Source organism: Xiphophorus hellerii, chromosome 3 (genome assembly GCF_003331165.1).
Source record: "Xiphophorus hellerii strain 12219 chromosome 3, Xiphophorus_hellerii-4.1, whole genome shotgun sequence".
Taxonomy (NCBI): Eukaryota; Metazoa; Chordata; class Actinopteri; order Cyprinodontiformes; family Poeciliidae; genus Xiphophorus; species Xiphophorus hellerii.
The window spans coordinates 33,873,724-33,901,034 of record NC_045674.1 but is presented as its reverse complement, the minus strand read 5'-3'; the positions used below and the strand labels follow the sequence as shown (position 1 = coordinate 33,901,034).

General features: G+C 42.5%; 1 protein-coding gene across 6 annotated transcripts; it reads left to right on the top strand.

The window, feature by feature from the left end:
* Positions 1 to 564: 564 nt before the first annotated feature.
* zufsp (zinc finger containing ubiquitin peptidase 1) lies at positions 565 to 26,891 on the top strand. Of its 6 annotated transcripts, none has more exons than XM_032558733.1 (12): positions 565 to 710; positions 1,820 to 1,897; positions 2,230 to 2,707; positions 2,785 to 2,880; positions 4,374 to 4,484; positions 8,918 to 9,027; positions 11,660 to 11,828; positions 13,798 to 13,986; positions 20,659 to 20,824; positions 21,395 to 21,555; positions 26,367 to 26,587; positions 26,747 to 26,891. In XM_032558733.1, exons 3-12 carry the CDS (start codon positions 2,239 to 2,241, stop codon positions 26,792 to 26,794), a joined length of 1,740 nt encoding a protein of 579 aa, XP_032414624.1. In that variant the 5' UTR covers positions 565 to 710; positions 1,820 to 1,897; positions 2,230 to 2,238; the 3' UTR covers positions 26,795 to 26,891. The 6 variants fall into 6 exon arrangements, with proteins under 6 accessions (XP_032414624.1, XP_032414621.1, XP_032414620.1 ...); XM_032558734.1 differs by lacking the exon at positions 1,820 to 1,897 and having other exon boundaries at positions 567 to 710; positions 2,230 to 2,372; positions 2,607 to 2,707; XM_032558730.1 differs by lacking the exon at positions 1,820 to 1,897 and having other exon boundaries at positions 565 to 1,064.
* The last annotated feature ends 420 nt before the right edge of the window (positions 26,892 to 27,311 follow it).

Here is a 27,311-nt window from a genome sequence, read left to right as displayed (position 1 = left end):
ATTTGTATTTCTTTCCTACTTATGGAAAGTTTCTGCTTATATCATAGGTTTTTGGTGCCTTTCTATCCTAAAGAAAATATATAAAACTTCAGATATTTCACAAAAAGATATTAACATTCATGGAAAAACCTCGCATAACCTCGCAGAATAATTAAAGCAGAAAGTTTTAATACGTTTAATACGAAAGTTTTTACGGCTTTCTTACTGTAAGCCGTAAGAAAGACTTACAGTATTCAATTATGCCACTAATGTCACTGATTAGTTCACTAATTATGAACTAATCAGTACAGTATTGAGGGAATGCAAAGGTATTGCGAGGAAACGCAAAAGAATTTTTTTCTCCATTTCCTCTCGAGGGCTCCGTAGTATTGAGGAGAAAAAGAAGATTTGTCGTTTTTAAAAAAAATACTGGGATCGTTATGAGAATTTGAGGTATAGCTATTAGGATCCAATAGATGGCAGTAGTGCAACAATAATGGATGCCAGCTCCCGTTAAAATCTATAGAAGAAGAAGAAGTACAAGTACTCCAATGTGGAAGGTGGCGGTACAGCACCTGAAGTTGTTTGCCAACCGACTTAAGAATAGAAGAAGAAGAAGAAGAAGAAGAAGAAGAAAAAGCAAAAGTAGCAATTCTGCTGGATAATATTGTATCGTCAGATTCATCTTAAAACATCTGTAGATCAGGAACCTCGCCTGGATCAGTGCACACGTGAGTCTGCTTCAGGTGGATTCAGCACTGTACTAAGAAAAGCAGCGGGAAAAGTTTCACATTGTTACCGATTAACAGGTTTTGACATCCGATAGCGTCGGCTACTGGCAGTTACCGTCACGGCTACCGTAGATTTAAACTCTTCACCTTAAATTCAAAAAGGCCTTCCCAAATTTTTCTACCCACGATCACGTGTCTGGTGCGTTTTCACTGTTTAGTGAAAACATTAGAGAGCGCTCCACTGCATGTTTGTGCACATAAACTTCACCTTGACTGCTGCCGCGTTTTTAATTGATACGTCAATATAGCTGCCATCTTGTAACGGGCTGGTGACCTTCCTTCCTAAAGCATGGGGTGAGTTGCTACAAACGTCAGGCATATGTATCTTAAAATAGCAATAACACGACAGATTTCAAGGGATGTACAGTGGTGTTCGTAGCAATGTTTCACCAAGAAGGTCCTGGGTTCGATTCCCGGCCCGGGGAGTTGCATGGAGTTTGCATGTTCTCCGGCGTCCCTCCACAGTCCAAAAACATGACTGTTAGGTTGATTGTTTTTTCCAAATTCTCCTTAGGTGTGAGAGTGTGTGTGAGTGGTTGTTTGTCCTGTCTGTTTCTGTGTTGCCCTGCGATGTAGGCCTACTAAGAAAATGGATGGATGGACGACAGATTTTATATTGAATAAAAATTGTTCCCAGTTATCCCTAGTTTTTTTTGGGATTCATGTAAGTTTATTACTCTGTGGTATGGTTTTATTCCTATTTTACAGAAATGATTAGAATGCACAGTATTCCAGTCAGTATTGTTGGTGTTGTACATTCTTATAAACACATTTTATCATTCATTTGAAATTTTTATTAAAGTGGGAAAGAAACTTCTGTTAACATATCAGGAAAAACTGGCAAGATGAGGTGGACGAACACAAACTGCATGGCATTGTGTTAATAGAAGACAGTTTCTTTCTCAATCTAGACATGATCAATGACTTGTACATGGTTGGCTATTCTATGCAAAACGGCATGAATTTTTCCATGAAGCATTTTACTGTTACTTATTGACCAAAGTTTGACTTGAGGCAAACATTTTATGGAGAATGAGTTTCCTCAGAAGGCTGTTTCACAAAACCAGGATAACGGTTAAGCTGGGATCTTCTGGATATCTGATCCTCGACTCAGTTTCACAAAAGAGGTAACATATAAATTACCATGGAGATTTATTCAGTGAAGCTAGCCTGCACCCAGTGTATGATATCCAGGCAGTGTTTGGCAATTGCAGTATCACAGACATTGCTATTGCTATGGGGACTGAAAATCAATATATTTTGCAGCATTACTGCAAATTCTATTTATTTTCTACTTTCTTGTAGTAGTTAATCATCTTACTGATTAACTTTGTGACATATTTTAGAATGAGCTTTGTTGTTGACTACATTTTATCATGATGTGGCAGTAAATCTAAACACACTAATTGGTTCACCTTTCCAAAGGTTTGGACTAGATATTGTGCTTCTGTGTTTGCAGACTCTAGCTATGCTGACTTGTGAAATCTGTGGTGAGGAGATATTGTTGGAGGAAGACATGAAGACACATCTCTTTCTTTGCCACCTAGAAAATGATCTGCACTGTCCCCTCCGTACTCTGTCAGGAGTTGATAATGCTGGGCTCTATTTCCACATTACATCTGCACATCCTGGAGAGCAGCAAATAATCCAAGACCCAACTCACCACCCATGTGGTTCAGCTTTATCTGACAGGACAAAAGCAAGTAGAAGTGAAGCCAAGGAGTCCCAAACCTGTCAGTCCCTAAGAGCTGTTGATCAAGCAGGACGGCTTACATCTAACTTTGCCTCTGCTGTTAACACAGAGCATCAGTATTCATCACCTGGAGACTATGCAAACTCCACTGCAGCCTCAAAAACACAGGTTGCTGAAATCTCAGACCAAAATAATGTGAATGTCCTGAAAGATGAACTTCACCAAACCCAGCCTTTATCAGCAGGTAACTCTAATTTTTATGATTATTTTTTAAATTCCACTTTTGTATAAAATTGAATAGTTGCTTTATTTGTATTATAGAGAAGCTGTTCTCCTGCCCTATGTGTCCACTGGTCTTCAGTTGCGACTTCCTCCTGCAGGAACATGTTGAGCTGCATCTTTTGGAACAGCACTCAGGTAATTGTTCTACATCTCAGATTTCCCTGTTGCTGCCATGTATTGAAAATAATATTCAGCTTTGCATCTGAGAAGTTCTCTCTGTGGCATCGGCATCAACCAGCTGTCTCTCTCAATGTCCCAAAAACAGTCTATATATTTTTTTTACAAACACACACTTTCCCTTTTTCCCAGCCAACCTTAATAGAATCAGAATTGCTGACTCTAATAATGTGCACAAACAAATAAAAAAAATAGCAGCAAACACAGAACAAACTGGGATATTAAGAATAAATAAGTAAATAAATAAATATCAGGTTTTAGCTTGATTAGATTGATGATGTGTTGCTTCATCAATCATTTGCTTGATGAAGTGACTTTCCACACTTATTGAAATGTTTGCTACTTCAGTTCAGACCGAAGGGTTACCATGGCGGCTCGGACGGATGCAGCAGCTTTCAGCTCTCTTGGCAACCGGAAATGTTGCCCATGTTGAAGGGCTGATTTGCTATAAATTTGCTGAAAATTTGACAACTTAATTTAGATACTTAATTAATTATTCAATCATTTTCTTTATTTATTTAACTACTCACTTGTTGGTTTTCCATGGCGGTGCACACGGATGCAACTGCTCTCACCTCTCTTAACAAACGGACAAGTGGTTTTGCTGGAGGTGCAAAACCACTCCACAATTATTGATGTCGTGTTGACAGGTGAGTGACTTCCACCGGATTTGTTAGAACCACTGGGATCTGCATGGACTATGGTCGGACGCTGAAAGAAGCGCCGGAGTTGTAAACGTTAACAACGTTAATAGAAACAAGGAGGCCAGGGAATTCTGGAGGCCAGGCTGAGTGGAAAAACTCATAGCCCTTCATCTTTATAGATGTATAAGTGTTTATAGTCGCAGTTTTTCAGTATTTTTTTCTGTATACTCTGGAAGCTAAGCAATTAGATTTTGTTGCAAAATTCACTGTCGTTTCTTTGTGCAACGACAATAAAGTAAATTTAAGTAAATGCATTTAGTTACCCACCTCTGGTTAGCATATTTGTTGCAGTACATGGATCAGCGTATACAGTCATAACCCAACACAAACAAACACAGCTCTATTGAATGGAATATTTTATTACACAAGTTACTTAGGAGGTGAATTCCTCTGCTAATCCTACATAATTTAATTAAATCATATTTTCAAATGTATTTATCTCATCGGTGCTCTTCTGAAACCAGCCTTTGAGAAAACACTACAGCCGTACGTTTAGGTTTTGGTGCATTGATCATCAATTAGTTTTTGTCAACGTGACTCAGACTGGACAGTGGATGGATAATTTCTTCCATTTAAACTATTGAAGATAATACTTAACCCAGTCAACCATGTATAGAGGTAGAAACTTTACTGCATGATGATGGTTTTTATTTTTCCTCTCTTTTCTCATCAGTTGAGCTAAAACTATAAAACTATTGTATTAACTGGGACATGTTTGATTTGGTTTATTTCTGCCTGTTTTTTTAGGAGAGAGGTCATTCCAGTGCCCAATGTGCTCAGCTGTCTACAGCAACAGCTTCTGTCTGCAGGAACATGTAGAACTACACTTTGACCATGAACTGTCCAGGGACCAATCAGGTGAGGAGTGTGTATACTCATTGAGTTCAATTCAAAAATATTTAATTGATCCCAGAAGGAAGTTAGATGTTGTAACTCAGATGAATTCAGATTCTTCACAGTTATTGAAGATTGTGATGACAGGAAATGTGAGATGAGTCTCTAAATGGCAGAAATCGGTCCTTTCTTAGTTGAATTAAATGATATCAATTTGTCAGTTATACTGTTAGTTGGTTTACCTGGGAACAATAAGAGCCTGAAACATAATGCCTGGCTTGGAGGTATCTAAAAAAATGAGATGTGGGGAGATTGAATTTGGAAGACAGCTGTGCAAAACAGACACATTTTTGCCCTTTTTGAACCAAATATTAAAAGTGGCATCTACCATCGAGGAGGGAAAAAAAACATTGGATGGTATTGCATTGGAAAGGCTCATATTTCAAAGAAAAAAGTATTTCCTAAATTGTGAGTAAATTCTGAACTGGAATAGTGATTGTCCAGTTCATGGAAAAAGGTACAGATGCTCCGACTACTGAAGATAGAAAATGAGTCACAAACCTGTTTCTCCATTTCAACACAAATAGGGCCTCTTTTATCAAAGTAATAATATGTCCAGAATGACAGACATCACAAATTAGTTGCCCGATGATAGTGCCTATAATTTGGAAGGGCCACTCCACCATCTTGTTTTGATTTTTGAAGATGGTCTTTTCACAAGCGTGGCTTCTTTCCATTCCAAACGTGTTAATATAATAGAATCAAGTTTTTTAAAATAGGCATTTGAAAGAAACACGGGGAGGAAATGGAACAAGTGTGAAACTTTGGAACACTGCATGTGTGAAACATGAGTGGTAAACAGAAAAAAAATAAAATGGAAAAAAAAGTGTGTAACTCAGGTTACTTGTAAATGTGTGGTCAAATGCATACACAAATATTAAGAAATTCCAAACACAAAATAAAAGTACACGGACACAATTACAATTTCTACAAACATAAAATTTCTCCACACACAGATTTGGATTTTTTTAACTAAATATGATAATTACAAATTCAAACCTCCTACGCCTACAAATATTAAATAAGTATGCACAAGTCACCTGATACACACAGAGAAAACTGTGGATTTTTGAGACTAATTTTTTGCTTCCAGAGAGCCTCATATTCGTGCATAAGTGGTGTGTTTGAATGCTGGTGGAAAGCTGGGTCATCTGATTTTTGTTCAGAGTCTATTATCCTCTGAACGTACTTGTGCCAAAGTGGCAAAGGCGTTATTTCGTTGAAATCTGGAATACCTCAGCACTTCTTTTCAATACTCCAAAATGATTTATAGACATACAGATTTTTCTGTATAGAAAAATCCCATTTCTAAGTCCAGTTGTTTGGCCACAATGTTCTTTTTCTTTTTGGCAACAAAAGATATTCCCTGGACCTGTAGGTATGCCTCAAGCACCTCCCATACAGTTGAAATAGAAACTTCAGAGGTCACACTGACATCCAGGAACAGGTAGATTTGGTATGACAAAACTTTTATTAAGTTTTCATCAGATAGTAAAAGAATTAAACCTCCAGTGCCTCCTGGGAGCCATCGCTTCAGGTATGTGAGGTTTAAGCACCAGTCAGATATTACTATGGTATGATATTCACATGATTGGGCATCTGCAATAAGTTTATTGTCTATAAAAAAAAAAATCAATTCTACTGTTACTTTGGTGAGCATAAGAAAAAAAGGAATATTGTCTATAGTTTGGGTGTAAAACAGCCAAATACCTGAATACCATATTCTGCAAGAAAAGACTGTAAATAGGACGCTGATTTAGAAGTGGTATAACCTAGTCTCACTGACGATCGAACCAATCCAGGGTCAGATTGGAATCCCCACCCATAATGAGCTGATGCGAGTTTAAACAAGGAATTGGGGGTCGTCAAAAAAAGAATTGAGAAGAATTGGGGTTGTCAAAATTTAGAGCATTTACATTAGCTAATTTGACATTGTTGTTATATAGTTTACCTTTTACTATAAATAAAAAAACACCCATTGGAATCTAATACTGAAGAAGACGGTGTAAAGGGTCCATTTTTGCCCTGAAAGGCCGAGTGGAAAAGCTGCCTCACCCACCCACATTTGAAGCGCAGATATTTTGGGTTTTTAAGATGAGTTTCCTGGAGAAAACCCTGTAAAACTACCTCCAAACTTTTAAGATGTGAAAGCTTTCCTCCTTTTTACAGGATGGTTCAGATTTTTAACATTCCAAGTAACAAAACCAAAATTATTTGTCATATTCACTTCATCAACACAATTGGGGACCAATACAGTCAACTATTAAACATAAGACAAAATACAAAACCCTGGACAACCACGTCAAGAACTACAGCCTCTGCACATGGTGCTTTACCAGCTTTACCAACTGAGCACTCCCAGCAACCCATATTGTGGTGATGACATGCTGAAGGTGGAATGTCGGAAAGAGCAGGAGCTGTGTAAAGTCAAATTTCTTTTAAGTTATGTTTTATATACCATATACAGCATTTTTATAACAACTGAAGGTAACATAGTTACTTGCTTGCTCTATAAAATGGCACTATGATCCACCTTTTAAAACATAAACCACACCAACACTCCTTTCTAGAAACTGAAAGTGAGTTAGTGCTGTACATTCTGGGATTCAGTTTTTAAAGCAGTTTCTTTGTTAGGCCTGTCACGATAGCAAATTTTGCTGAGCGATTAATTGTCTCAAAAATTATTGCGATAAACGATAATATTGTTTGAAGACCTTTTTACACTGATTTAATGGAAATGACGTAATAATGCAGGCAATTTCTTGCCAAAGATTGATACACTTTATTTTCAAAAGAACACTAAACACTTGAGCTGATAAACAAAATAAACAAAACAACCAAAAACAAAAATAAAATGGATTTTTAGTCTCCATTAACAAAAAACTCACTTGAAAAAAAAAACTAAACAACATACAGCCAAAGTGGAAATAAATACTGCATTCAACCAAAAGAGTGCAGATTATGAAGTGTGTATATTATGTTGCCCTTCAGTAATAATTAGATTTAAATAGAGAAATGGGCACATCGACTACCTGATGCAATAGTTCACACTACATGATTTTTTGCTCCTATTTTTCCCTTTACAACAATCTTAAAACGTTGGTCTTTCTAAGATTGTGTGGTGTGTTACGGTAGATCGTCGTTGTCGCTCCGATCTAAATCAGGGGTTTTCCCTGACTGGGAGCTTAACGCTGCCTGTTGAATGTGACAGGCAGCCAATCAGAAAGCGCGGATTCTCCTCTATGTTTTCTGAGGGGAAATTACGTCGGGGAATCCCAAACAGCTGACACGGCGCAACCCGAAGTCCAGCGGACATCGGAGATGATATGTGGAAACAACATTAATGTTTATTCAACATGCAAAGAATATAGAAATGACAAGGGGAGGAGTTGGAGCGAAATTGCTACCGCAGTTGATAAACCCGGTAACTTTTCAGCTGTTCTTCGTTAACGTGACGTAAATAGGTTCTAATGATTTTCATTCAGTCAGGACTTTACGCTGACACTAGCCACATGCATTGCAGGTAGATTGTAGTAAAGCATTGATTAATGCCTGGTTTTAAAATTAGTTCACTGGACTTGTAGCCATTATTTTGTGCCAATTGTTGGACACCACACGGCAGGAACGAACCATTATACCTAGGATCTCTGTCGGCTAATGTGTGGTCTGTCAGGTTTTGAAAATGGGCCGACAATCGGCCGACAGCTCTAAGATCGTGTCGTGTGCGCTGGGCTTTACACTAAGGAAATGAGGAAGGGAGGAGTCAGTGGAGAGCACCGGAGTTTAGCCCTTTTTCATTCAGTGTCATTAACAGAAAGAGAAAAAGGCCGGAAGAGACGATAATGCCGATAATTAAAATGACGTCGATAGTTTTAATTTATCGTACGATTAATTGATTTATCGTTTATGGCGACAGGCCTATTCTTTGTTCTCTGTAATTCTGTCCTTCATGGTTTTAGTCATCAATAACAAATGATGACTGAAGGGACTCAGTTCTGCTGTCAGTGCTGGACTACACCTTTGGATGTGCAGGACGTTGTGGGTTAGCATGTTTCAGCACAGAGGCCTCTCAAGAACGTGCTCACATAGATTTACTCCTCACTCAGCTGACAGGTGACTGTGCTGTCTAATTAGCAACACAGTCTCTGAGATTATGCAGCACATGATTTATTTAGGTCCAATTCATACTGGTGTCTTGGTACCAGGTACTTCACTGAGAAAGTTTAGAAAAGGATGGACTTCTTTACATGAGAGGGACACAGGAAACATCCTGAAAGGACACTGGCATTATAAGGCTGCTAAAATGACAGTAATAACTATCTGGATTTACTGTATTAGCAATCCAGCATATTTTTAAGATGTATGTGTAAAAACAAAAGTTAAATGTGTTGCTGCAGGAAGTCCTCACTCCGACCTAACGCTGGCAAAAGAGCTTCAACACAAAGAGGAGCTAAAGAGAAAACAGGAGGAGGCCCAGCTGGAGAGACAGGAGTTCAAGAAGCTGCAGGTTGGATTCCTCATGCATGTTCTGTCTTCACTGATAGGTCTGAATATGTCAAACTAATATATTAAAAACATGATCCAACTCAGTTACACACCCTTTGGATTATGAGTCCTATGCCTATTTCTAAAAACTGCACAGTGTTTTCTGTTATATTCTTGTACACTATATTATTAAGCCCGAGCAGCAAAGCGCTGCGAAGGCCTATTGTATCTGCCCCCCTCTTTGGGCACCTTTTTGGGGGCTTTATCACATTCAAAAACTCACCAAACTTGGCGGAAGCATATAGGCGGTTTAAAAATTTCGTATTTTAAGGTCGTCGCAAAAATCGCAAAAAAAATGGCTCAACGGCGCCACCTAGCAATTTTCAGAAGACACAATGGTATGAACGTACTTCATCGTAGAGACGTGAAATTTGGTACACTTGTAGAGCTCATCAAAACACTCAGAACTTACCTTTAATGTTATAAGGCAACTATCACAGGAAGTCGGCCATTTTGGATTGAAGGTCCGATTTTGACCCCGATTTTGACGTTTACAGCCTTCGTATTTGATCGAACTCCTTCTAGGGATTTCGATTGATCGGCTTCAAACTCGGTCAGTCTGATCATAAGGCATGTCTGATTCAAAGTTATCAAAATGGTGAGTTTTTGAGCATGTTGAAGGGGGGTTACCAGGTGTCGAAGTTCACCTACTCGCCATGAAACACGAAACTGTTATATTTCCTATACAAAAACACATAGAGGGACCAAACTTTTAGTGATTGATCGTCATCGGGTGTCCTAAAGTACCCTGTGGTGAAATGATGACATCACTTAAGCCACGCCCCCTGACAACAGGAAGTGTCATGTTTTACTGTGAACGGTCGCTATCTTATTCCTTTGACCTAATCAACATGAAACTGTGTCCAGAGGCAGAAGACATGTTGGTGTGTTGTGGATTCCAACCCCGACCGGCTTCGATGGAGCAGGTGGGCGTGGCGAAGTGACCTGTAACGCCGTTGCCATACGTTTGGCTCTGAATTCCACAATTTCGGGCCGAGCTGCTCCAAACTCACTAGGATGGATCCTCATCCTCCCGCCGACAGGAATCCATAACAAAATTTGGTGGGCGTGGCCTAATTTCTCTACAGCGCCCCCTAGAATATTTTAAATGATCAGCCCCAAGCCATGCTTTAACTTAGAATTACAAAACTTGGTACACATGTGTATCTTGTCAGGGCGTACAAAAACGTCTCTTAGAGCCATGGTCTATACCCAACAGGAAGTCGGCCATTTTGGATTGAAGGTCCGATTTTGTCCCAGATTTTGACGTTTACAGCCTTCGTATTTGATCGAACTCCTCCTAGGGATTTCGATTGATCGACTTCAAACTCAGTCAGTCTGATCATAAGGCATGTCCGATTCAAAGTTATCAAAACGGTGTGTGTTTGAGCATGCTGAAGGGGGGTTGCCAGGGGTCAAAGTTCACCTACTCGCCATGAAACACGAAACTGTTATATATCCTACACAGAAACACACAGACCCACTAATCTTTCAGTTATTGATCATCATCGGGTGTCCTACAATACCCAATGGTCAAATGATGACAGCACTTAGGCCACGACCCCTGAGAACAGGAAGTGTCATGTTTTACTGTGAACGGTCGCTATCTTACCCCTTTGACCTAATCAACATGAAACTGTGTCCGGACACAGAAGACATGTTGGTGTGTTGTGAATTCCAGCCCTGACCAGCTGCGATGAAGCAGGTGGCGTTACAGGTCACTTCGGCGTGGCGAAGTGACCTGTCACGCCGTTGGTATACGTTTGCCTCTAGATTCCACATATTTTGACCGAGCTGCACCAAACTTGGCATGACTGATCCTGGTGTGATGCCTGACAATCTTATATTGTCATATTATGACGTGATCTAAGCCCCGCCCCCTCAGAACAGGAAGTGCTGTTTTTTTCCTTGGAAAGTTCCATCTATGGCTCTCTTGACCTACTCAAGGTAATTCTGTGTTGGATGACAGATAGGAAGTTGGTCTCATTTGCTTTAAAGTGCCAAGACTTTTCAATGGCGGTGTGGCGAAGTGAAATGTAACGCCGTTGCCATACGTTTGCTTTTAGATTCCAAATGTTTTGACCAAGCTGCACCAAACTTTGCATGACTGATACTGGTGGGATGCCTGGCAATCCTATATTGTCATATTATGACGTCATATAAGACAATCCAGCAGCAAAGGGGCTGTGTGGTTTAAAATGTGATAAACCCCATGTTTTAATAAAAATCTCCCACCCAGAGCTCCAAGAGGAAGATGGGAGGGGATTGGTCTGACAAACAGAATACATTGATTCAACATTGACCAGTTGTTGTCATTTCAATCATTAGAAATTGCTCATAAAACATTGATTCTATGACATCTTTCCTACATTAGTTAATTGGCTAGAATTGGATGATCGTTTGATGGTTGATCCCACCGTCAGTCATCGACCTTAACCATGAATTCAACCATTTTTTACCATAATTCATTGAATTCACTTGCTATTTGGGATGTTAATTAATTTTTTTTATTAGTTTAAAATATCTAACGTAGCAAAGAAGAACTTTAAAAGATAAACGTTTCTGATTTTAAGCACCATTTTCTTGATGTTCAGAGGCAGTTTGGTTTGGATGGCAGAGGAGGTTACCGCCGCCAGATGGAGAGGAGCATGGAGAGAGCTGTGGCCAGCGGCCATCTGGCGCCAGTCGATTTTCATCTGAAGAAAGCTGATATGATGGAGTCTCTGGCCTCAGGGGTCGATGATGGCTCAAGCAGAACCCAGGGTATGTTTCTTTTAGACATCCATCCATCCATTTTCTGTACACCCTTCTCTCTTAGAGGTTGTCAGGAGATGCTGCTGCCTCTCCAGCTAACGTTCCGGGCGAGAGGCAAGGTCACCTGGACAAATCGCCAGTCTGTCGCAGGACAACACAGAGACAGACAGGACAAACAACCATGCACACACACACACTCACACCTAGGGAGAATTTAGAGAGACCAATTAACCTGACAGTCATGTTTTTGGAAGTTTTTGACTTCCGAAGTCAAAAACATGACTTCGGAAGTCATGTTTTTGGACTTCCGAAGGAAGTCGGAGAACCCGGAGAGAACTCACCATGCACAGGGAGAACGTTCAAACTCTGTGCAGAAAGAACAACAGCTCTACCAACTGCACCACTGTGCAGCATCTAAAAAACACTGAAAAACCGTAGAAAGTTTGTTATAATTATTCATATATACACATATATTAGGCCATATATACACATATCAGTGCCATGTTTGGACTTGAACCCAAATTGATTGTCTTTAGACATAACTATCTTTGCAAATTTTGGCAAAAGAATTAGTTCAAAGACTTTAGACAGTGTACTAGCTAGGGCTATAGGTCTATAGTTATCAGAGCTGCCAATTTTACCAGCTTTGTTTTTAATCACAGGAAGTAGAAGAACATTCATTAAGGATTCAGGAATAAAACCATGCATAATAAAACCAGTGAAACACAAGGCAAGAAGAGGGACGACCCTTGAACTTGCAAATTTGAGATGTTCCACTGAAATAAGATCCATAACTATAGATTTATTTACAGACAGTTCTTTAATTGCTTGATAGACCTCGTGTGTTTTGATAGTTTCTACAGTACTAACCTTGTCAACCTGGAAGGGTTCACTCTGTACACAGGTGAATAACTTGCTGTAGTGGTGTTGCCAAAAATTCACAATCATGTTCACCCCAGAAACACCATCGACAGTGAAAGGGAGAGAGGATTTACTGTTATTGATAGTTTTAACCTCTTTCCAAAAGGTTTTTGTATCCTTACCCTATAAGCTTTTTTGCCAAGGAATCAGCCCTCATGGTTTGCTCATTCTGTCTAATGAAGCATAGTGCATATTTGTATTTTGCATTAGACAGTCCAGGAGTTCCACTACTTCAATGTTTTTCTTCAGCAGGTTTTATATTTTTTATATTAATTCAGAAAAACATCATATGAACAATAACAAGCTCTATCACTTTTTTCCCAGAAAGACAACATCAATAAGTTCACAAAATGTCCCTGTTAGAAGTAGATAATCAGCTCCATCATCAGACAAAACGTCCTCACAGCACAGATGAACAGACCAAACATTTTTCTTGTTACGATGGACAAAATCAGCTGAAAATAACTTACCTCACTGATAGAGGTCCTTTAGTCCAGCCTCCTGATGGAACACCTTGTGTATCTTCTTTAAACCTATTATCATGCACATCTCATGACAATTCTTAAAAGCAACTATGGACATACTCCACATTGAATTTATTTGCAATGTTCAACCATATTTATGCTGCGTTGTTTATGCAGCGTATGTTATATACTGTATGCTAGGAACTGTTTTCTAACTAGCTTCTTCTTCATTCATATCCTAAGTTGTTGAGTACCTCATTATAGCGCTGCTATCATAGTGTTGAATTTTTACTTTTAAAGAACAATACAGTATGTGTTATTAGTTACCCAGAAACTAAATATGTGTGCAAATAATATTCTCTGAAACAGATTTACATAATGAAATGTTTGTTTTTTACCTATTGAAGACTGTGGTGCAAGGAAGTATGAACAGTGTATTGAATGTTGGAAAAATAAAAATAGTAGTGCTTATTAATTGTGCTGAATGAATGGTGCTGTTTATAACTACAGTATGTAGCTTTTTAAGGTTTGCTGTTGCCTTTTATGTTGTTCCCAACACCTGAACCATTAACCCTCTCATCACTTTTTCCCAGGGGTCATCAGGGCATTGGAAGATTATTACCAAACTGAATGCAGAGACAGTGTTCATGTGTGGCTGGCTGTTGACACTGACCACTACAGCTCATCTGCAGGCGATAAGGGCTGGGGCTGTGGATACAGAAATTTCCAGATGCTCCTGTCATCCCTGCACAGAATAGAGGCATATTCTTCAGTTCTACAAGGTGCACAACAAGTTACCTTATGACTGTCTCTAAAAGGATCAGGAGTATCCATGCCTCTCAAATTTTAGAGGAATAGCAGTGGCACAGGGGTAAAGCACGAACCATAGAAAAGGAGGCCTTAGTCCTTGATGTGGCTGTAGCAAGTTCAAGTGTGGGCTTGACGACCTTGGTGACCTTTGTCGCATGTCTTCCCCCGTTCTCACAACTCACTGTTCTTTCTGATAACTGACAAATGCAGGCCACAAAAATAGCTGACAAAAATTATAATTTTGACACTTTGTCTAATTTCAACCTCCATCCATCCATCCATCTTCTTCCGCTTATCCGAGGTCGGGTCGCGGGGGTAGCAGCTTCAGAAGGGAGGCCCAGACTTCCCTCTCCCCGGCCACTTCTTCTAGCTCTTCCGGGGGAATCCCGAGGCGTTCCCAGGCCAGCCGAGAGACATAGTCCCTCCAGCGTGTCCTGGGTCTTCCCCGGGGCCTCCTCCCGGTGGGACGTGCCCTGAACACCTCACCAGGGAGGCGTCCAGGAGGCATCCTGACCAGATGCCCGAGCCACCTCAACTGGCTCCTCTCGATGTGAAGGAGCAGCGGCTCTACTCTGAGTCCCTCCCGGATGACTGAGCTTCTCACCCTATCTCTAAGGGAGAGCCCAGCCACCCTACGGAGAAAACCCATTTCGGCCGCTTGTATCCGCGATCTCGTTCTTTCGGTCATGGCCCAAAGCTCATGACCATAGATGAGGGTGGGAACGTAGATCGACCGGTAAATCGAGAGCTTCGCTTTATGGCTCAGCTCTCTCTTCACCACAACGGACCGGTACAGCGCCCGCTTGACGGCAGACGCTGGGCCAATCCGCCTGTCGATCTCCCACTCCCTTCTTCCCCCATTCGTGAACAAGATCCCGAGATACTTGAACTCCTCCACCTGGGGCAGGACACCCCCCCTGACCCAGAGAAGGCACTCTACCCTTTTCCGGCTCAAGACCATGGCCTCGGATTTGGAGGGACTGATCCCCATCCCGGCCGCTTCACACTAGGCTGCGAACCGCTCCAGCGAGAGCTGCAGATCATGACCTGATGAGGCCAGTAGGACCACATCGTCTGCAAAAAGCAGAGATGAGATCCTAAGGCCACCAAATTGGATCCCCTCAACACCTTGGCTGCGCCTAGAAATTCTGTCCATGAAAGTGATGAACAGAATCGGTGACAAAGGGCAGCCCTGGCAGAGTCCAACTCTCACCGGAAACGAGCCCGACTTACTGCCGGCAATGCGGACCAGGCTCTGACACCGGTCATACAGGGACCTGACAGCCCGTATCAAAGGGCCCGGTACCCCATACTCCCGGAGAACCCCCCACAGGGCTCCCCGAGGGACACGGTCGAACGCCTTCTCCAAGTCCACAAAACACATGTAGACTGGTTGGGCGAACTCCCATGCACCCTCCAGGACCCTGCCGAGGGTGTAGAGCTGGTCCAGTGTTCCACGACCAGGACGAAAACCACACTGCTCTTCCTGAATCCGAGGTTCGACTATCCGACGGACCCTCCTCTCCAGGACCCCTGAATAGACCTTGCCAGGGAGACTTAAGAGTGTGACCCCTCTATAATTAGAGCACACCCTCCGGTCCCCCTTTTTGAACAGGGGGACCACCATCCCGATCTGCCAATCCAGGGGAACTCCCCCCGATGTCCATGCAATATTGCAGAGTCGCGTCAGCCAACACAACCCTGCAACATCCAGAGCCTTAAGGAACTCCGGGCGGATCTCATCCACCCCCGGAGCCTTGCCACCGAGGAGCTTCTCAACCACCTCGGCGACCTCGTCCCCAGAGATTGGAGAGCCCAACCCAGAGTCCCCAGGCTCAGCTTCTTCAATGCAAGGCATGTTGGTGGGATTGAGGAGGTCTTCGAAGTACTCTGCCCACCGGCCCACAACGTCCCGAGTAGAGGTCAGCAGCACACCATCCCTACTATAAGCAGTGTTGGTGCCATACTGCTTCCCCCCCCTGAGACGCCGGATGGTGGACCAGAATCGCCTCGAAGCCGTACGGAAGTCTTTCTCCATGGCCTCTCCAAACTCTTCCCACGCCCGAGTTTTTGCCTCAGCAACCACCCGAGCCGCATCCCGCTTCGCCTGCCAGTACCCATCAGCTGCTTCCGGAGTCCCACAGGCCAAAAAGGCCCGGTAGGACTCTTTCTTCAGCCTGACTGCAACCCTCACCGAAGGTGTCCACCAACGGGTTCGAGGGTTGCCGCAGCGACAGGCACCGACAACCTTGCGGCCACAGCTCCGATCTTCCGCCTCGACAATGGAGGCACGGAACACAGTCCACTCAGACTCCATGTCCCCCACCTCCTCCGGGACGTGTTCGAAGTTTTGCCGGAGATGGGAGTTAAAGCTCCGTCTCACAGGGGATTCCGCCAGACGTTCCCAGCAGACCCTCACAACACGTTTGGGCCTGCCAGGCCTGACCGGCTTCCTCCCCCACCACCGGAGCCAACTCACCACCAGGTAGTGGTCAGTGGACAGCTCCGCACCTCTCTTCACCCGAGTGTCCAAGACATACGGCCGCAGATCCGATGAAACAATGACAAAGTCGATCATCGAACTGCGGCCTAGGGTGTCCTGATGCCAAGTGCACATATGGACACCCTTATGCCTGAACATGGTGTTCGTTATGGACAATCCATGACGAGCACAGAAGTCCAACAACAGAACACCGCTCGAGTTCAGATCGGGGGGGCCGTTCCTCCCAACCATGCCCCTCCAGGTCTCACTGTCATTGCCCACGTCAGCGTTGAAGTCCCCCAGCAGAACCAGGGAGTCCCCAGGAGGAGCACTCTCCAGTACCCCCTCTAAGGACTCCAAAAAGGGTGGGTAATCTGAACTGTCGTTTGGTCCGTAAGCACAAACTACAGTCAGGACCCGTCCCCCCACCCGTAGGCGGAGGGAGGCTACCCTCTCGTTCACCGGAGTAAACCCCAACGCACAGGCGCCGAGATGGGGAGCAACAAGTATGCCCACTCCTGCCCGACGCCTCTCACCTTGGGCAACTCCAGGGTGGAAGTATGTCCAGCCCCTCTCAAGGAGGCTGGTTCCAGAACCAGAGCCATGCGTTGAGGTGAGACCGACTATTTCTAGCCGGAACCTCTCGACCTCACACACTAGCTCCGGCTCCTTCCCCACCAGAGAGGTGACATTCCACGTCCCAAGAGCCAGCTTCTGCAACCGAGGATCGGACCGCCAGGGTCCCCTCCCTCTGCCGCCACCCATCACACACTGCACCCGACCCCTTTGGCCCCTCTCACGGGTGGTGGGCCCATGGGAGGGGGGGGCCCATGTTTCCTCTTCGGGCTGAGCCCGGCCGGGCTCCATGGGTAAAAGCCCGGCCACCAGGCGCTCGCCATCGTGCCCCCCCTCCAGGCCTGGCTCCAGAGTGGGGCCCCGGTGACCCGCGTCCGGGCGAGGGAACGCCAAGTCCAATGTTTTTATTCATCATTGGGGTCTTCGGGCTGCGCTTTGTCTGGTCCCTCACCTAGGACCTGTCTGCCTTGGGTGACCCTACCAGGGGCATGAAGCCCCAGACAGCATAGCTCCTAGGATCATTGGGACACTCAAACCCCTCCACCACGATAAGGTGGCAGCCCAAGGAGAGGTAACACGTTTGGGCCTGCCAGGCCTGACCGGCTTCCTCCCCCACCACCGGAGCCAACTCACCACCAGGTAGTGGTAATTTCAACCTGAAGATCCAATAATTTTCTGGGAAATTTAATGTGAGAGATGAACACAATGTAGTGGAAAATAATTAAGTGGGAGAATTACAAAAATCCTAAAAGTCTAATTATTTATTTAGCCCCTTTACTGTGAAATTGCTAACTAAAATCTAGGTCAAAGAGTTTCTCTATAAACTTCTATAGGATGAGATCACACCTTTGCAATGGCCACCCCAAAACATTGATCTTGTTCTTAAGCCACTTTGCGACTACTTTGACTCTGTACTTAGAGCCTGATCTTTAAAAAGACCCTCTCTGCTCCTGGATTGAGAGGGTCCTCCAAAGCCCCCTCCTTTGTTCCCTCTCTTCTCTTTATTTTTCCTAGTTTTTATTTTATTTATGTTTTCACTTTGTTTGTATATATTTTATATACACTGCTCAAAAAAATAAAGGGAACACTTAAGCAACACAATATAACTCCAAGTAAATCAAACTTCTGTGAAATCAAACTGTCCACTTAGGAAGCAACACTGATTGACAATCAATTTCACCTGCTGTTGTGCAAATGGAATAGACAACAGGTGGAAATTATTGGCAATTAGCAAGACACACTCAATAAAGGAGTGGTTCTGCAGTTGGGACCACAGACCACTTCTCAGTACCTATGCTGTCTGGCTGATGTTTTGGTCAGTTTTGAATGTTGGTGGTGCTTTCACACTCGTGGTAGCATGAGACGGACTCCACAACCCACACAAGTGGCTCAGGTAGTGCAGCTCATCCAGGATGGCACATCAATGCGAGCTGTGGCAAGAAGGTTTGCTGTGTCTGTCAGCGTAGTGTCCAGAGGTTGGAGGCGCTACCAGGAGACAGGCCAGTACACCAGGAGACGTGGAGGAGGCCGTAGGAGGGCAACAACCCAGCAGCAGGACCGCTACCTCCGCCTTTGTGCAAGAAGGAACAGGAGGAGCACTGCCAGAGCCCTGCAAAATGACCTCCAGCAGGCCACAAATGTGCATGTGTCTGCACAAACGGTTAGAAACCGACTCCACGAGGATGGTATGAGGGCCCGACGTCCACAGATGGGGGTTGTGCTCACAGCCCAACACCGTGCAGGACGCTTGGCAAATGCCACCAGGATTGGCAAATTCGCCACTGGCACCTTGTGCTCTTCACAGATGAAAGCAGGTTCACACTGAGCACATGTGACAGACGTGACAGAGTCTGGAGACGCCGTGGAGAGCGGTCTGCTGCCTGCAACATCCTTCAGCATGACCGGTTTGGCAGTGGGTCAGTAATGGTGTGGGGTGGCATTTCTTTGGAGGGCCGCACAGCCCTCCATGTGCTCGCCAGAGGTAGCCTGACTGCCATTAGGTACCGAGATGAGATCCTCAGACCCCTTGTGAGACCATATGCTGGTGCGGTTGGCCCTGGGTTCCTCCTAATGCAGGACAATGCTAGACCTCATGTTGCTGGAGTGTGTCAGCAGTTCCTGCAAGATGAAGGCATTGAATCTATGGACTGGCCAGCCCGTTCCCCAGACCTGAATCCGATTGAGCACATCTGGGACATCATGTCTCGCTCCATCCACCAACGTCACGTTGCACCACAGACTGTCCAGGAGTTGGCGGATGCTTTAGTCCAGGTCTGGGAGGAGATCCCTCAGGAGACCATCCGCCACCTCATCAGGAGCATGCCCAGGCGTTGTAGGGAGGTCATACAGGCACGTGGAGGCCACACACAATACTGAGCCTCATTTTGACTTGTTTTAAGGACATTACATTAAAGTTGGATCAGCGTGTAGTGTTATTTCACTTTAATTTTGTGTGTGGCTCCAAATCCAGGCCTCCATTGGTTAATAAATTTGATTTCCATTGATGATTTTTGTGTGATTTTGTTGTCAGCACATTCAACTTTGTACAGAACAAAGTATTCAATGAGAATATTTCTTTCATTCAGATCTAGGATGTGTTATTTGAGTGTTCCCTTTATATTTTTGAGCAGTGTATATATGTAAAAAATCTAATCTCATAGCAGGTGGACTATATGCATAGTTTCATCGGTACACACAACACTTTGTTTGAAATTGAGTTCCTTCATCTGGATCTGTCATGGAGAAACTGGCCTGTGTGTCATAAGTAGGAAGGATTCCTGTTGTAATGCCTCTTTTTTCCTAATAAAAAAATATGAACAGGATGTGTTTAGAGAAGAAATCAGTCCTCTTGTTGAAGACTCATGTATTGAGCATTTGCCTCTAAAGGGGGATTCAAAATAATTCGTAAGTCAGCAGAGAGGTTTGCAAGCGGAGATTTGATCTGAACATAGAAAAGTTTTGAGCGCGAGGAGAAAGGTTTGAGAAAGCACAGTGAATATTTTAAGGAGAGCAGAAGTTTTGAGAAGAAAGACATGAAGTCCTGCTTTCAGACTGAAAATGTGTGCAGAGAGACAAATACTTTCCTTTTGGAAGTACAACCAATATGGTTAATGTGACATGTGGTGGTTGTTCTCAGGTGTTTACAGGGTTTTAAAGCCTGGAAACTATTAAATCAGTTTGATAATAACCACTCTTGACCCTTAAAACTGTATATGTAAATTACCTTTTTTTTTTTTTTTTTTACAAATCCTATTTTAAAACACCTGCTTGACATATTGTAGTGCTTGTCAGAATTACATGCATATCTTGATGCCAATTGCTAACATTACTTCACAATGAATGAGATATTTATACTTGCTCATTTAAACAGATGTGGATTTGTTGTTAATGCCCAGTTTTGTACAGTTGGGAGACTTATGACCTGACTGTTATCAACACGGTAGAGCTGTTAAAACAGGAAGCCTCTTTCTGCTGTTTTATACGCCAAAGGAACCTAACGTTAACTTAATGAATTATAATATATTATTTTTACTGGCAGTGATATAGATTCCAGTTTTGTTCACCTTGCATTTTCCTTCTCCATCAGAAAAGACAATACCTTGTATTCCTCGGGTGCAGAGAATGATTGAAGAAGCCTGGAAGGAAGGGCTTGATCCCCAAGGAGCATCACACTTCAGTAAGCGGCTGCAGAGAACCCAGGCTTGGATTGGAGCCACAGAGATATACGTCCTCCTCACCTCACTTGGAATCAGGTGGGAAAGCTTCTCTGTGTTGTTGCTACTGTTCTGAAGTAATCTCTTGCTGCATGGTGTGACATTGCTGTAGAATGATTTTTATGCACCTTTACAGTGTTCCAGATTCAAAGAGTTGACATTTTGTTAAAGTGCATTTAGTTTGATACAAAGCTGAAAATGTAGGTTGTGCTTACTGAGCTGTGTGAAAAGCAATGAGGCATATTTTAATTGTCTGTGGCCCCAGATAGAAAATATTGCTGGGCGATGGATGTGCACATTAAGGATCTTCTTACTGTTCCTATGTCCTCTGCTTCCCAGCAGCCAGGCACTAGGGCTAGTTGCACTGGAATTGTGGGGCTGTCATGGTGACATGCTGCATTCATGTTGCCATGACACAAATGTCCCTTCAGGGCATTGGTCAATGTCAATGTCCCTCCATCATTGAATAAATGGAAGATGATGGAGGGAGGATGGGATGGATGTCATTATTTTTTAAAGCTGAAAATGAAGTCCTTTGTGTTTGATCGCCAGCTGTAGCCTTATAGAGTACAAAAAAAAGTCTAGTAACATTCTCTGATTTTTCTGCAGTGCTCGCATCATAGATTTCCACCAGCCAACTGGCAGCAAGAATACCCATCCCCATTTGTTTGACTGGGTCAAGCAGTACTTCTGTCAGTCCAGTAAGAGCAGCAGTCTGTCCCCCCGACTCATCCTGACCCACCTACCCCCACTTTACCTACAACATCAAGGTACACGATGCATGAGCGTATGTTTCTGATTGATGAGCTGATTGATCTTGTTAAGATGAACATTTTTCTGACGTTTGTCTCAGAATCCAAGCACGTTGTTCTGTACCCTCATACTGATTGCTGCAGATCATAGCCTAATATGGCTTTGAAACAATTCAACCTTCCAGATGGAGGACCCTCACATGAACTTTTAAAATAATATGAGGTTACTTAGCGACTCTGCATAATCAAGCTGAAGTGCCATAATTGGTTCTGACTGTCGTGGTTTTGTGACGAAAATCACATCCCTCCTCGATACAGATCCCTTGTCAAACTTTTCGTCTCTTTTTTCATGCAAAACTATTGTTTGAAGGATCATAATTTTGTGGGTGTGTTTGTTTAGAAGGGACACAACTTCCACTTCCAGCTGCTGTGTTTTTTGTCAGAGAGCAGAATCTATAATTTTGAGGAGTTCAGCACGCTCTTGGTTCCAGTTTGACCTAAAGAACAGGGACTTCTTTGAGTCAAAAGGTAACTTGTCATCAGAGAAGACAGAAGTCACATGTGGGCTGCCTCAAGGTTCAATCCTGGGACCCCCTTATTTAATATCTATATGCCGAAGAAAACCCGGTCTTGTGTGAAATTCTGTTCCCTCTGTAAAAATCTGTTCCCTCTGTGTCGGGAGCGCGCACTGCAGCCAGAGAGGCGGATCTGGCAGATCTGACCATTTTCAAGGCGCTTCGGATCGATTTCTCGGTAAAACAACTCGTATGATCATGTCAAGGTTGCAACATTCAGTTTAATCGGCAGCTGTTGCTTAAAAAAGAAGCAATAACAAAATTGTAAAATAAATAAATAAATGAGGTCTTCAGGGCCTTTTCACAAAGATGAAGACTTCCTGAAAAGATGAGAGTGTAGACTTTCTGGTAAATCCCGTTCTAATGTAAAATATCACAGATTACTGGATTAAGGAAATTTGTAGTATACTACATGCTATCACACATAACAATTTTTGAGAATTTGGAAACAGTTGCTGTTTATTTCCCAAAGTTATGGGGGAGGAGAGAAGAGAATGGATAGTTCAGCTGCCTGCAATAATTTGTTCCCCCTCCATGAAATGGGAACAAATTAATTTACCAACAAGTCTAACTGTGTTTATTCCTCTCTTCATCAACAATAAATCTTGTAAGTTTGAAAACATTTGCTATTTATTTGACAAAGTTATGAGGGAGGAACCATATATTTTAGCTGCCTGAAATAATCCGTTCCCCCTACAAAGCATAGGTTATTTCGGACAGCTATTCAGGAAGTCTTAATCTTTGTGCCCTGCTATCAGCCAGTTTCCATCCTCTTATATCAGCAATGAAAAATTATAAATACACACAACGTGTTGGAAACCTGTGTTTGGTGACTGACTTTTATTTGTCAGGCTTAAGTGACAAAAATTGGAAAAAGACCGATTGTCTTGGCGTTTAGAATAATAACACAAAAAGCCTAAGACCTCATTTATTTATTTATTTTACAATTTTGTTATTGCTTCTTTTTTAAACAACAGCTGCCGATTAAACTGAATGTTGCAACCTTGACATAATCATATGAGTTGTTTTACCGAGAAATCGATCAGAAGCGCCGTGAAAATGGTCAGATCTGCCAGATCCGCCTCTCTGGCTGCAGTGCGCGCTCCCGACACAGAGGGAACAGATTTTCACAGGGGAACAGGGTTTCGCACAAGACCGGCATCTTTTAGTTCACCGCTTGTTTGTATCTTCCATCACTTCCGTGTTGCAGCGAGTTTGAAACGTTGCGCCTTTGTTTTTCTTCTCTCTTTGCTGCGCCGTCCGATGACGCCGACAGCCAATCAGTGAACAGAAGCGAAGCTTGCTTCACCCACCAAAGCAAGGACCTGAAAAGCAGGGCCAGCCTAAAAAAAAAGACGGTGGAAAAGCTCTGAAAACGAGTCAAGTAGAGCCGGGCCGAGCCAGTGGAAAAGGGGCAAATGTCACCAGGTGACTTCGAACTCACCCAAGCACTGAACAGATACATGTGAGGATGTGCCATAACGTTCTCCAGCAGAACAGAAAAACAACTGAGGATATCTTTGTACCTAAAGAGGGGTGATGTAGAGTCAATGCACAGCTTCAGTTATTAGCTAGAAACAAGAGATCAGGCTTGGAACCTGGGAGTAGTGATGGACTCTGACCTGAACTTTCTGAACCACATAAAGACAGTTACAAAATCGGCCTTCTATCACCTGAAGAACATTCCCAGGATGAGAGGACTTAAGTCTCAGCAAGATCTAGAGAAACTCATCCGTGTGTTTATCTTTAAATTTATTGATTACTGCAACACTGTCTGATTACTGCAACACTGTCTTCTCAGGTCTGCCTAAAAAAATCAATCCTCCAGCTGCAGCTGATCCAGAATGCTGCTGTTCGTGTTCTACTAAAACCAGAAAGATGGAGCACATTACACCAGTTCTAAAGTCAATACACTGGCTCCCTGTAGCTCAGAGAATAGACTTTAAAATACTTAGTTTGCAAATTACTGACCAGCCCAGCAGACCTGTTGTTATTGTGTCAACCTTCCAGTCCTCTAAGGTCTTCTGGTTCTAGTTTACTCTTCATTCCCAGAATGAGAACCAAACATGGCGAAGCAATATTCAGCTTCTAAGCTCCTCTAATCTGGAACAAACTTCGAGAAAATTGCAAAACAGCTGAAACACAGAGTTCCTTTAGATCAAGGCCAAAGTGCCACTGGTTCAGTTACCTTTGACTAATAAATGGAAAACAGTTTAATTCTTGTATGGATTACAACTTTTCATTACTTATCTTTATTCTGGTACTGTAATGTAATGTGTCTTTTTTGTAAATGGTGTGTTTTTATCATGTAAAGCACTTTGAATTGCCTTGTTGCTGGAATGTGCAACTAGACTTGACTTAATATTAGATTACCCAGGACACATGCATATACCTAAATAGCTTAGTAGGTTGCATTATCATTTTCATGTCTAATCCTCCCTAGAAACTATAACTTATATGCAGTGTGTGCAATGTAGTCATCAAATGTTCCCAGAGGTCATTCAGTTTTTTTTTCATGGCTTCTAATCCTGGGACTAAGGCTGGAGTCCCTGGAAACTGTGGTGGAGAGGAGGACACTGAAGAAGGTTCTGTCTATTATGGACAATAAACAGCACCCTCTCCACCACATAGTGGACAGACCAGTGTTGTATAAAGTACTGAAATCTCAGAGTCAAGTAAAAGTACAAGTACCTCTCCAAAATACGACTTTGGTAAAAGTCGAAGTCACTGACTGAAATGTTACTTGAGTAAAAGTCTTAAAGTATCTGAAACGTCTTGTACTTAAGTATGGAAATTACTGTAAAAATGGATGTACTCAAGTAATGTAATGAAAAGTACAAGTAAAAAGTAAAACAAGGCAAGTGTGAATGACATTTCTTATATTTTGGTAAACTTGTCAAATACACTTAAAATAATGTACACAACCAAGTGCAGGCAAAATTAAACCTGCTAATAAATTGTTCCAGTTTTAAAGAGTAGCACATGTTAATTGTTTGTGGTTTTGAACTTGCATGCCTTTCCTATATTCGTTAAATTTAGTCTAAATTGCTATCGCTATGGCTTCTGTCCCCCATTGAACTAGGGTGACCAGACGTCCCCTTTTTCCCGGACATGTCCTACTTTTCAGACCTAAAAAGATGTCCGGGGGGAATTTAAAAATTGTCCGGGATTTTGGTCAACTGCCTCAAACACATTACATAGCTTACAGTGCATTATAGGGCACGGCGCTGCGTGTCACGTAATCCCTGAGCCGCGTCAGTGCGGGCAGCACTCTTCTGTGTTCTGATTTCCCCAACAATGGGAGAAGCGAAACAGGTGTATCCTATTGGAGGTGATGAACAAGCCCAGGCAAGCAGGCTACGGACTTTGTTCGGTAGCCTACTTGCTAATCAGTAGGTGGGGTCAAAACACTTTGTTTCTCTCTCTCGCTTTTTTGTAACGAGTAACTAAACCACACATTGAAAATGTATCGGAGTAAAAGTACGCAATTAAGTTCGGAAATATAGTGAAGTAAAAGTGAAAGTCATCAAAAATTTTCATACTCGAGGAAAGTATGAAGTACTCCAAAATATACTTAAGTAAAGTAGTGAAGTATTTTTACTTCGTTACTATACAACACTGGGACAGACAGCGGAGCACCTTCTCACATAGACTGCTCCAGCTCCGCTGTCGTAGGGACAGATACAGGAAATCCTTCCTGCCACATGCCATCTCACTGTACAATAAAAGCTAAATCATTGTTCTGCACTAATCAGTCCAATTTTGCACAACTGCACTGTGGCACACTGCTGTACATATATTTACATATACATATCTGCATTTTTTTTTTGAATCTTTGCAAGGACTGCTCTTAAGTTGCTTTTATATTAACAGCATTCATATTTTTACAATTTATAGCATTTTATATTTTATTTTTTATTTTATCTACAACTACTACTCAGTGGTAGTTGTTATTGTGTCTTGTCTCTATGCTGTAACTGTGAAGTAATTTCCCTGCTGGGATGAATAAAGTACTTCTATTCTATATTGTATGATGTGATGTCCATGTCTCTTGAATATGTGCTATACTGGATACTCTCTGTTCATATTGCAGTTTATGAACTGCAATATGAACAGTTCATATTGCACAGTAGCCACACATGCAGTGTGGCTACTGTGGCCACATGCTACTGCATGTAGCTGTGGCCACATGCAGTAGCCACATGCAGTAGACCAGCATGTGGCACATTTTAATCCCTGTGTCCTCTCCTTTAGGTCACAGCCGAACAGTAGTTGGTTTGGAACAGAGGAAGAATGGCAGCCTGTGCCTCCTGCTTTTGGATCCTGGCTCTTCATCATCTGACACCAGGAAGCTGCTGAGCAGGGAGACGCGCCTGACTGCTGTTCAGTTTGTCAGGAAGTTCCCCAGAAATCTAAAGCACAAACAGTACCAGCTCATAGCAGTACAAGGCGTGTTGTCTCCTGAAGAGAAGCAGGTGAGATGTGTTTCAAACACAAAGCACAGCATGTCGACAGAATCGGAGTCATGGAAACTAAATTTGAACCAATTTTAGTGCAAAGTACTTAGGAAGTGATCCTGGTAAGGACTTGTTCTCTATGATCAGCCTTCTTTTCTGCTTGCTTTGTTTTCACAGATAAGAATCTTCAACTCCAGAACATTATCTGCTGAAAGGACTCCATGAATGCAAATGATTTTTTATATAATATAATTGATATACTACAAAATGTATGTCCAATTTTAAACTTTCTAAATAAACAGTTTGATTTTTTGCAGTCTTACTTTCATGATGTCCTGTTTTTAGTCTATGGTAGTTATCTTTTAAGAGTGCATAACTATACAAAATATTGAATCCTTTTAAAATCAGGTTATTTGCATGTATTTTAAAGGAATCCAAGATTAGTTGAAAATGTTGACCTAAATATGTTGCACTTTTTCTATTGCCGTTTGTGATATGTAACGATTCATCATTACTTCAAAAATGTAATATTTTTCATTATATTTTCACCCATAGAGGTCACCATTTTTTCACCTGTGCAATGCATGCTGGGTTGACGACCCGGTTGGTTCTGTTCTGTACTGGAAGGTACAGAGTAAACACAGGAAGGCTAACTTTAACCGAGTTATTGTTTATCATATTACGTTAGACTGGTAATTTTAGATAATGCCACACTGTGTCACTGTTGGATGAAATTTAAAAA

Excerpts from the sequence above, each read along its gene's own strand:
- zufsp (XM_032558733.1), top strand. The coding sequence starts at position 2,239 with ATGCTGACTTGTGAAATCTGTGGTGAGGAGATATTGTTGGAGGAAGAC. Across the intron at positions 2,708-2,784 it reads AACCCAGCCTTTATCAGCAG|AGAAGCTGTTCTCCTGCCCT; the intron begins GTAACTCTAATT and ends TTTGTATTATAG. Across the intron at positions 2,881-4,373 it reads TCTTTTGGAACAGCACTCAG|GAGAGAGGTCATTCCAGTGC; the intron begins GTAATTGTTCTA and ends CTGTTTTTTTAG.